The sequence below is a fragment of the Pleurodeles waltl genome, chromosome 5, assembly GCF_031143425.1.
Source record: "Pleurodeles waltl isolate 20211129_DDA chromosome 5, aPleWal1.hap1.20221129, whole genome shotgun sequence".
Classification (NCBI taxonomy): Eukaryota; Metazoa; Chordata; class Amphibia; order Caudata; family Salamandridae; genus Pleurodeles; species Pleurodeles waltl.
The window spans coordinates 22,585,110-22,597,481 of record NC_090444.1 but is presented as its reverse complement, the minus strand read 5'-3'; the positions used below and the strand labels follow the sequence as shown (position 1 = coordinate 22,597,481).

The 12,372-nt window shown below is 43.9% G+C and overlaps 1 protein-coding gene across 3 annotated transcripts in view; it reads right to left on the bottom strand.

The window, feature by feature from the left end:
* Positions 1–12,372, bottom strand: part of LOC138295304 (zinc finger protein 37A-like) — a 199,248-nt gene that overhangs the window by 75,553 nt on the left and 111,323 nt on the right. For all 3 annotated transcript variants that reach the window (XM_069233515.1, XM_069233517.1, XM_069233516.1), the window contains one exon: positions 7,141–7,224. In XM_069233515.1, coding sequence (XP_069089616.1) covers positions 7,141–7,224 — 84 coding nt within the window. The remainder of the gene's footprint in view (positions 1–7,140; positions 7,225–12,372) is intronic.

Sequence of the window (12,372 nt, the reverse complement as noted above, 5' to 3'; positions counted from 1 at the left end):
GTGGGCTACCTTGGACCAAGAACTGAACCCTGTAAGTGTCTTACTTACCTGGTAAAACTAACAAGAACTTACCTCCCCCAGGAACTGTGAAAATTGCACTAAGTGTCCACTTTTAAAATAGCTATTTGTGAATAACTTGAAAAGTATACATGCAATTGAAATGATTCAAAGTTCCTAATGTACTTACCTGCAATACCTTTCAAACAAGATATTACATGTTAAATTTGAACCTGTGGTTCTTAAAATAAACTAAGAAAAGATATTTTTCTATAACAAAACCTATTGGCTGGATTTGTCTCTGAGTGTGTGTACCTCATTTATTGTCTATGTGTATGTACAACAAATGCTTAACACTACTCCTTGGATAAGCCTACTGCTCGACCACACTACCACAAAATAGAGCATTAGTATTATCTCTTTTTACCACTATTTTACCTCTAAGGGGAACCCTTGGACTCTGTGCATGCTATTCCTTACTTTGAAATAGCACATACAGAGCCAACTTCCTACATGGGTTGAAAGGCTTTTAACGCTAGAAATACTGCTAACAGTTCTAGGTAATTTATATGAAATTTTGTTTGGTGTACGTCCCATTGTCCTTGAATGCTGTGGTGGTTGAGGTGTGCTCCCCACCCTGTCATGGAAGCATCTGTTGTTATAACGTATTGAGGCACTGGGTCCTGAAATGTCCGCCCTTTGTTTAAATTGTTGCTGTTCCACCATAGAAGCGAGAGGTATGTTTGGCGGTCTACCAACACCAGATCTAGAAGTTGACCCTGTGCTTGTGACCATTGTGATGCTAGGCACTGTTGTAAGGGTCGCATGTGTAGTCTTGCGTTTGGGACAATGGCTATGCATGATGACATCATGCCTAGAAGTTTTAGCACAAATTTTGCTTGTATCTTTTGGTTTGGAGACATGGCACTTATTACCTTGTGGAATGCTTGAACTCTTTGTGGACTTGGAGTGGCAATTCCTTTTGATGTGTTGATGGTTGCCCCTAGATATTGTTGTGTCTGACACGGTTCGAGGTGTGACTTTGTATAGTTGATGGAGAAACCCAGTTTGTGAAGGGTTTGTATGACATATGTGGTGTTGTTTGTGCACTTTTTTACTGTGTTGGTCTTGATTAGCCAATCGTCTAGGTAAGGAAACACATGTATTTGTTGTCTCCTGATATGTGCTGCTACTACTGCTAGACATTTTGTGAATACTCTTGGTGCAGTTGTTATTCCGAATGGCAACACCTTGAATTGGTAATGTATTCCTTTGAATACGAACCTTAGGTACTTTCTGTGAGAAGGGTGTATCGGTATATGAAAGTACGCATCTTTTAGGTCTAATGTGGTCATGTAATCTTGCTGTTTGAGCAGTGGAATGATGTCTTGTAGTGTGACCATGTGAAAGTGGTCCGATATGATGTAGGTATTTAGTGTCCTGAGATCTAATATTGGTCTTAATGTTTTGTCTTTTTTTGGAATTAGAAAGTACAGGGAGTAAACTCCTGTGTTTTTTTGTTGTACTGGTACTAACTCTATTGCATCCTTTTGCAGTAGTGCTTTAACATCTAGTCCTAAAAGTTCTAAATGTTGTGGTGACATTTTGCGTGTTTTTGGAGGGATGTTTGGTGGAATTCTATGCAATAGCCATGTTGGATTATTGCTAATACCCAATTGTCTGTTGTAATCTGCTGCCAAGATTGGTAGAATTGGCTTAGTCTTCCCCCCACTGGTGTTGAGTGAAGGGGTTGTGTGACTTGAAAGTCACTGTTTAGGTGGAGGTGTTTTTGGAGTCTGGAATCTTCCCCTACTCCTTGGGAATTGACCCCCTCTATATCCCCTGAAACCTCCCCTTTGGAATGAACCCTGATATGGTGTGGTTCTTGTTTGTTGGCTGGTGGTGTCTGTGGGTTGGCCACGAAACCCCCCTCTAAATGGAGTTTTTCTAAAAGAGCCTCTGCTCTGCGGGGAGTAGAGTGCGCCCATGGCTTTGGCCGTGTCTGTGTCCTTTTTAAGTTTTTCAATGGCTGTGTCCACTTCAGGGCCAAAAAGTTGTTTCTCGTTGAAGGGCATATTAAGGACAGCCTGCTGGATTTCAGGTTTGAACCCTGAAGTGCGGAGCCAAGCGTGTCTCCTTATGGTGACAGCAGTGTTGACTGTTCTCGCTGCAGTATCGGCTGCGTCCATTGAAGAGCGGATTTGATTGTTTGAGATCGTTTGTCCCTCTTCAACTATTTGCTGCGCCCTTTTTTGGTATTCCTGGGGAAGATGGTCTATGAGAAGTTGCATCTCATCCCAGTGTGCGCGGTCGTATCGGGCTAGCAGCGCTTGAGAATTTGCGATGCGCCACTGGTTGGCTGCCTGTGATGCTACTCTTTTTCCTGCCGCATCAAATTTTCGGCTTTCTTTGTCCGGAGGTGGGGCGTCGCCAGATGTATGGGAATTTGCTCTCTTGCGAGCTGCCCCTACTACTACGGAGTCAGGTGGTAACTGCAAAGTAATAAACACTGGGTCTGTGGGTGGTGGTTTGTATTTCTTATCCACCCTTGGGGTGATGGCTCTTGATTTTACGGGCTCTTCAAAAATTTGTTTTGCGTGCCGTAACATCCCTGGTAGCATTGGGAGACATTGATATTGGCTATGTGTAGCCGAGAGGGTGTTAAATAAAAAATCATCCTCTATAGGATCGGAATGCAGTTGGACATTGTGGAATTCTGCTGCCCTAGCCACCAGTTGCGAGTATGAGGTACTGTCCTCTGGCGGTGACGGCTTTGTGGGGTATGAATCGGGATCATTGTCCGGCACTGGGGTGTCGTATAGGTCCCAAGCGTCTTGATCCTGATTATCTTGACTTACAGTAGTTTGCGCTGGTGAGTGCATTTGTGGCGGAGTTTGTGCCGGCGATGCCTGTTGTGGTGGAGAGGGCGGAGGCGTGACTTTTTTAACCACTTTGGCTTGTGGTTGTGCGTCATCCTTGAGAAATCCGATCCTTCTTTTTCTCATTATTGGGGGAAGAGTTGATATCTTCCCTGTGTCTTGTTGGATGTACAGTCTCTTTTGTGTGTAGTCTGATTCTACACTTTGGAGCTCTTGTCCAAATCTGTGCATCTGGCCACTTATCCCTTGTTCCTCTGTGTAGGAAGGAGGTGTGGAACTTTTCGGCGCCGAGAGAGAATCTGTTTTCGGCTTCGGTACCGACTGAATTTTTGTGGCTTTCGGCAGTGTGTCTCGGTGCCGATGTTTTTCGGTGCCGGCATCTTGTTTTTGCTTCTCGGAGCCGCTATCTCGGCTCCGAGGTTGCTCCATGGCGGTCCCTCGACCAGAGTCGGGTGTCTTCGCTATGGGCGTGCCCTTTTTCGGCGCCTTCGACGGGTCGCCGGTTTTATGGGTCGAGCCATGGCCTGTTGGCAGTGGCGTCCCCTGGGCTTTTGTTTTTTCGATGGTCTTTATTTTCGACGTCTTACTCACTGTTTGTTGTTGTTGTTCGACGTCGGAGTCTCCGGATTCTGAGTCCGGAACCGAGAATGTTTCCTCTTCGTCGTCGAAACGTTGTTTTGTCGGCGTGGACGCCATTTGTAGACGCCTGGCTCTTCGGTCCCGGAGTGTTTTTCTGGACCGGAAGGCTCGACAGGCCTCACAGGTATTCTCCTTGTGCTCGGGGGACAAGCACAAGTTACAGACCAAGTGCTGATCTGTATAAGGATACTTACTGTGACATTTTGGGCAGAAACGGAACGGGGTCCGTTCCATCGGCTTCGATGTCGCACGCGGTCGGGCCGACCAGGCCCCGATGGGGGATCGAAGCTACCCCAAAGTCTTCCGATGATCGGTGTCGATGTACCTAACTATCCCGATACCGAACGGAACAATACCGACGCTTTCTTCCGAGATTCTGACTAACTTTCCGAACCGAAACACGGAGCGAAAAGGAATACGTCCGAACCCGACAGCGGAAAAAAACAATCTAAGATGGAGTCGACGTCCATGCGCAATGGAGCCGAAGAGGGAGGAGTCCTTCGGTCCCGTGACCAAAAAAGACTTCTTCGAAGAAAAACAACTTGTAATACTCTGAGCCCAACACCAGGCAGCGGACTGGACTGTGCTAAACATGTGTATCTGCAGCAACATATGCCATCGAACATAAGGGAAACAGCTAAAAAAAAAAACACTCACACTCTGGGCATGCTTAACCAAAAAGAAAAAAGTAGTGCTTAACAGTGGAGGGACAAACACAAGAGGAGAAATGAAAGCCCACACAAGTGAACGGATAAAAAGTAAGCTAAAGGGGGGGTGACAAAACCAAACACTGATAAGCAAAGGGTGGTCTCTAAGCCCATTGTAAGCTGACAATAGGTCTTTTTGCAATTAGACAGTTTACAAGACCAACAGTGAGCGTCTATCACTCTCACTTTTTCACTGATCACACCAATAAATGCTGTCTTCCACAATATGATAACTGCCCCTCGTGGTCATTACACAACACATGGAAACACCTCCACAGAGCCCTGAAGCAAAGACAACCCTTTCAACCACACCCCCACGTGGTGTAACGTGCTGCCCTCATCGATATGTGATTGATTCTGCACCTCACATAGGGGTAGTACACGTTGTGCAATTAACGTAATAGAATGCAATACATTGTGCGCTTCTAAATCCTCAACCTCAAGTGACGGGAAAGAAGTATGTCTTTTTCAACTGCACGATAAGGCCAGCAGTGGTTAGAAGCACAGGACAGTTTTTTAATTCAGTCTGAATTATACATCTGAGCTGGAGAGCAGGCGGCTGCAGGGCAGTGCTGATATACTTGTCATAATGCACTTATTGATTAGTTAAGAAACAGGCCTATTGGAGGTGTTCCTCTCTGCTATAGACACAGTAAAAAACCTACCTTTAGCTCCACAGCTCTTCTTTGTATGCACGTCAATATCCATACAAGGCATGAACAATCATCAAACTGTTAAAAGAAATACAAGGTGTCCACTAAACCTTTTTCTTAAGTAGTGGAAAGCTATATTTTAAGTTTAAGTGTTTGAATTTTACTTTCCCCTTGTTTTCACTGCTGTCTCTTTGGTTTTCCCCCCGTTTTTGTGTACTTTCTCCTTGCTTCACCTTCGTTTCTCACTGCTTTTTCCTTGCTTAATCCCCCGCTTTTTGTGCAGCCTCCCTACGCGACTCTAGACCATCACCTCACTTCTGCAATTCCGAAGGGCCCTCAAGACCTGGGTGTGCAGAAGAGCCTCTGGGACCTGCAAGCGCCTGGATGCTTTACAAATCCTGATTGACTGATTTTCCCAAAATTGTTGCACACAATTTGCCTTCTGTGATGTAGCTGTACTGTGTCGGAGTCACCCAGATATACTATTGAGCTTGCTATATGAGTGACTCAGGCATTAACATTATGGCCCTTAGAGATGTAACACTGACCTATGACTAACTCTCCCAGTCTATCAATCAATCAAAAAAATGTATAGAGCGCGCTACTCACCCATGAGGGTCTCAATGCGCAAGTGGGGGTAGGGGTGGGTGAGGGGGGGTTACTGTTCGAACAGCCATGTCTTGAGGTTTTTTCTGAAGAGTAGGTCGTCTTTGGTTTTGCAGAGGTTGGTGGGGAGGGAGCTCCAGGTTGTGGGGGCGAGGTAGGAGAAGGCCCTGCCTCCTGTGGTGGTTCGTTGGATGCAGGGGACCGTAGCTAGTGCAAGGTCGGCTGATCGGAGGTTGCCAGTGGGAGTGTGGAAATTCACTCTTTCGTTGAGGTAGGTCGGGCTGGTGTTGTGGAGGGATTTGTGTGCATGAATGAGGATCTTGAAAGTGACTCTCTTGTCTATGGGGAGGCAGTGAAGAGATCGGAGGTGTGGTGAGATTCGTGGCGGGGGAGGCCGAGGACGAGGCGTGCGCTCTGTGTTCTGGATTCTCTGGAGTTTGTGTTTGAGTTTGAGTGTGGTGCCGGCGCAGAGGGCGTTACCGTAGTCAAGTCTGCTGCTGATGAGTGCATGGGTGACTGTCTTCCGGGTCTCTGGGGGAATCCATTTGAAGGATTTTTTATTTTTTTTTAGAGTGCGGAGTGTGTGGAAGCAGGAGGAGGTTAGTGCATCGATTTGTTGTGTCATGGAGAGGGAGGGGTCCAGGATGATGCTGAGGTTGCGTCCATGGTTTGCGGGGGTGGGTGCGGGGCCTCGGGCGGTGGGTCACCAGGAGTCGTCCCATATGGTTTTGTTGGGGCCGAAGATGATGATCTTGGTTTTGTTGGAGTTAAGCTTGAGGTGGTTAGTTGTCATCCAGTTGGCGGTGTCGAGGAGAGCAGCGTGTAGGTTGGTTTTGGTGGTGGTGGGGTTGCGGGTGAGGGAGAGGATGAGTTGGGTGTCATCTGCTTAGGAGAGGATGGTGATTCCGTGGGGTCGGAGGATGTTGGCTAGGGGGATCATGTAGAGATGATTCTGATAGGCGATCTGAACCAGCCTTACCGTCACACACAGTTTACCAGATTTACTATCAGTTTACAGGTGTTTCTCACATGGCAGTCATGTCTACATTTCATAAGCAAATCCAGCATGCATTGGTTAGCTCTGCCACATTTTAGAGGAGGCCCCAGCAGTACTGCCAAGATGCTCCATTTTACATGCAACACATTCAGACAGTGTGGTCATTTCAGACATCAGAACTCTGCCTTCTGGAACTAGTAGCTTTTCTTTTTCGGACTCCAAATTCTCAGCATATTAAGTGCTGCAACATAATACGGCAAGAAGGGCTGTGTTTGTCAGACCAAACATAGGGTCATAGGGTCATGTAGCAGACAGAGTAACGCCTGTTCCCCAGGCCTACCAATCATTCAGAGGTAAGTAGCAGCCAGTCCAACATGCGATAAAATACAAATAATGTTATTAACAAGCCACTCAGGCATGGTTTGCCTTTGTTAATGTATTAAAAAAATCATAATAATTCAACATGTAGTCCTCTCAGTACATATAAGAAAGGCATGTACAGAAGAGGCCAGTACTAGTTCACCGACACCTAGATCTCAACGTAAGATACAATTATAAAAAACGAGCATACAGGGTTTGAAAAGTGATGCCTTTCATGATGTGTCAACTGTTCCAAGAGACAATCATTCAATGCAGATGCAACACTAAGATCTGATACATACTTTCGTCCTCCAAGTCGTCCTGGCTGTTGTCGTCGTAGGTATCCGGCTCGTTCTTGAATCCCACAGATGCAATGACTGGATAATCTGGTGTGAAGACACAAAACAAGGTTCTGCATCAGAAGGAAGGCGAAGATTATCGTCAAAAAACGGGTGATTGAGGATCTAAGTGACTGAAGGAGTGGTACGCACAAGAAACCGGCCATCAGATACTGGCACCTTTAACTTTTGATGTGTCGGCCACCGCTGCCCATGGGATAGCTAACTCTTGTTACCGGTATCATACAATTCGAAGAACCCTGTTACAGACATCATGCACATCACACAAATGCTATCGGTCTCTAAGGAACTTGTTATTAACATCACATGCATGCTGAAGATCTTGTTACACTTGCTGTGTATTGTTTATTAACACCAGACACAAGCTAATGACCATGCTATTAACACCACACACAAGCTAAGAAGCTTGTTATTCACACCAGGCACATGCTGTCTAAGGAGCTTGTTATTATAACCACCCACATGCTAAGGAGCTTGTTATTAACACCACGCACATGAGGTCTAAGAAGTGTTTTATTAACACAACACACATGCTGTCTAAGGAACTTGTTATTATAACCACCCACATGCTAAGGAGCTTGTTATTCACACCAGGCACATGCTGTCTAAGGAGCTTGTTATTAACACCACACACATGCTGTCTAAGGTGCTTGTTATTATAACCACCCACATACTAAAGGGCGTGTTATTCACACCAGGCACATGCTGTCTAAGGAGCTTGTGTTTAACACCACACACATGCTGTCTTAGAAGTTTGTTATGAACACCACCCACATGCTGTCTAAGGAGCTTGTTATTATAACCACCCACATGCTAAGGAGCTTGTTATTCACACCAGGCACATGCTGTCTAAGGAGCTTGTTATTCACACCAGGCACATGCTGTCTAAGGAGCTTGTGTTTAACACCACACACATGCTGTCTTAGAAGTTTGTTATGAACACCACACAAATGCTGTCTAAGGATCTTATTATAACCACCCACATGCTAAGGAGCTTGTTATTAACACCACACACATGCTGTCTAATGAGCTTGTTATTAACACAACACACATGCTAAGGAGCTTGTTATTAACGCCACTCACATGCTGTCTAAGGAGCTTGTTATTAACACCACTCACATGCTGTCTAAGGAGCTTGTTATTAACACCACACATGCTAAGGAGTTTGTTATTAACACCATGCACATGATGTCTAAGAAGCGTGTTATTAACGCCACATACATGCTCAGGAGCTTGTTATTAACACCACACACATGCTAAGGAGTTTATTAACACCACACACATGCTGTCTAAGAAGCGTGTTATTATAACCACCCACATGCTAAGGAGCTAGTTATTAACACCACACTCATGCTGTTTAAGGAGCTTGTTATTAACACCACACACATGCTAAGGAGTTTCTTAACACCACACATGATGTCTAAGAAGCGTGTTATTAACACCACACACGCTTAGGAGCTTGTTACTAACACCACACACATGCTAAGGAGCTTGTTATTAACACCACACAAATGCTGTCTAAGGATCTTATTATAACCACCCACATGCAAAGGAGCTTGTTATTAACACCACACACATGCTGTCTAATGAGCTTGTTATTAACACCACACACATGCTAAGGAGTGTGTTATTAACACCATGCACACGATGTCTAAGAAGCGTGTTATTAACACCACACACATGCTGTCTAAGGAGCTTGTTATTAACACCACACTCATGCTGTTTAAGGAGCTTGTTATTAACACCACACACATGCTGTTTAAGGAACTTCTTATTAACACCACACACATGCTGTGTAAGAAGCGTGTTATTAACACCACACACATGTTGTCTAATGAGCTTGTATTATTAACACCACACACATGCTGGCTAGCTTGTTATTAACACCACACACATGTTGTCTAAGGAGCTTCTTATTAACACCACACACATGCTAAGGAGCTTCTTATTAACACCACACACGTTGTCTATGGAGCTTCTTATTAACACCACACACATGCAAAGGAGCTTGTTATTAACACCACACACAGGCTGTCTAAGGAGCTTGTTATTAACACCACACTCATGCTGACTAATGAGCTTGTTATTAACACAACACACATGCTAAGGAGCTTGTTATTAACGCCACTCACATGCTGTCTAAGGAGCTTGTTATTAACACCACTCACATGCTGTCTAAGGAGCTTGTTATTAACACCACACATGCTAAGGAGTTTGTTATTAACACCATGCACATGATGTCTAAGAAGCGTGTTATTAACGCCACATACATGCTCAGGAGCTTGTTATTAACACCACACACATGCTAAGGAGTTTATTAACACCACACACATGCTGTCTAAGAAGCGTGTTATTATAACCACCCACATGCTAAGGAGCTAGTTATTAACACCACACTCATGCTGTTTAAGGAGCTTGTTATTAACACCACACACATGCTAAGGAGTTTCTTAACACCACACATGATGTCTAAGAAGCGTGTTATTAACACCACACACATGCTAAGGAGCTTGTTATTAACACCACACAAATGCTGTCTAAGGATCTTATTATAACCACCCACATGCAAAGGAGCTTGTTATTAACACCACACACATGCTGTCTAATGAGCTTGTTATTAACACCACACACATGCTAAGGAGTGTGTTATTAACACCATGCACACGATGTCTAAGAAGCGTGTTATTAACACCACACACATGCTGTCTAAGGAGCTTGTTATTAACACCACACTCATGCTGTTTAAGGAGCTTGTTATTAACACCACACACATGCTGTTTAAGGAACTTCTTATTAACACCACACACATGCTGTGTAAGAAGCGTGTTATTAACACCACACACATGTTGTCTAATGAGCTTGTATTATTAACACCACACACATGCTGGCTAGCTTGTTATTAACACCACACACATGTTGTCTAAGGAGCTTCTTATGAACACCACACACATGCTAAGGAGTTTCTTATTAACACCACACACATGTTGTCTATGGAGCTTCTTATTAACACCACACACATGCTGTCTAAGAAGCGTGTTATTATAACCACCCACATGCTAAGGAGCTAGTTATTAACACCACACTCATGCTGTTTAAGGAGCTTGTTATTAACACCACACACATGCTAAGGAGTTTCTTAACATCACACATGATGTCTAAGAAGCGTGTTATTAACACCACACACGCTTAGGAGCTTGTTACTAACACCACACACATGCTAAGGAGCTTGTTATTAACACCACACAAATGCTGTCTAAGGATCTTATTATAACCACCCACATGCAAAGGAGCTTGTTATTAACACCACACACATGCTGTCTAATGAGCTTGTTATTAACACCACACACATGCTAAGGAGTGTGTTATTAACACCATGCACACGATGTCTAAGAAGCGTGTTATTAACACCACACACATGCTGTCTAAGGAGCTTGTTATTAACACCACACTCATGCTGTTTAAGGAGCTTGTTATTAACACCACACACATGCTGTTTAAGGAACTTCTTATTAACACCACACACATGCTGTGTAAGAAGCGTGTTATTAACACCACACACATGTTGTCTAATGAGCTTGTATTATTAACACCACACACATGCTGGCTAGCTTGTTATTAACACCACACACATGTTGTCTAAGGAGCTTCTTATTAACACCACACACATGCTAAGGAGCTTCTTATTAACACCACACACATGTTGTCTATGGAGCTTCTTATTAACACCACACACATGCAAAGGAGCTTGTTATTAACACCACACACAGGCTGTCTAAGGAGCTTGTTATTAACACCACACTCATGCTGTCTAATGAGCTTGTTATTAACACAACACACATGCTAAGGAGCTTGTTATTAACGCCACTCACATGCTGTCTAAGGAGCTTGTTATTAACACCACTCACATGCTGTCTAAGGAGCTTGTTATTAACACCACACATGCTAAGGAGTTTGTTATTAACACCATGCACATGATGTCTAAGAAGCGTGTTATTAACGCCACATACATGCTCAGGAGCTTGTTATTAACACCACACACATGCTAAGGAGTTTATTAACACCACACACATGCTGTCTAAGAAGCGTGTTATTATAACCACCCACATGCTAAGGAGCTAGTTATTAACACCACACTCATGCTGTTTAAGGAGCTTGTTATTAACACCACACACATGCTAAGGAGTTTCTTAACACCACACATGATGTCTAAGAAGCGTGTTATTAACACCACACACGCTTAGGAGCTTGTTACTAACACCACACACATGCTAAGGAGCTTGTTATTAACACCACACAAATGCTGTCTAAGGATCTTATTATAACCACCCACATGCAAAGGAGCTTGTTATTAACACCACACACATGCTGTCTAATGAGCTTGTTATTAACACCACACACATGCTAAGGAGTGTGTTATTAACACCATGCACACGATGTCTAAGAAGCGTGTTATTAACACCACACACATGCTGTCTAAGGAGCTTGTTATTAACACCACACTCATGCTGTTTAAGGAGCTTGTTATTAACACCACACACATGCTGTTTAAGGAACTTCTTATTAACACCACACACATGCTGTGTAAGAAGCGTGTTATTAACACCACACACATGTTGTCTAATGAGCTTGTATTATTAACACCACACACATGCTGGCTAGCTTGTTATTAACACCACACACATGTTGTCTAAGGAGCTTCTTATTAACACCACACACATGCTAAGGAGCTTCTTATTAACACCACACACATGTTGTCTATGGAGCTTCTTATTAACACCACACACATGCAAAGGAGCTTGTTATTAACACCACACACAGGCTGTCTAAGGAGCTTGTTATTAACACCACACTCATGCTGTCTAATGAGCTTGTTATTAACACAACACACATGCTAAGGAGCTTGTTATTAACGCCACTCACATGCTGCCTAAGGAGCTTGTTATTAACACCACTCACATGCTGTCTAAGGAGCTTGTTATTAACACCACACATGCTAAGGAGTTTGTTATTAACACCATGCACATGATGTCTAAGAAGCGTGTTATTAACGCCACATACATGCTCAGGAGCTTGTTATTAACACCACACACATGTTAAGGAGTTTATTAACACCACACACATGCTGTCTAAGAAGCGTGTTATTATAACCACCCACATGCTAAGGAGCTAGTTATT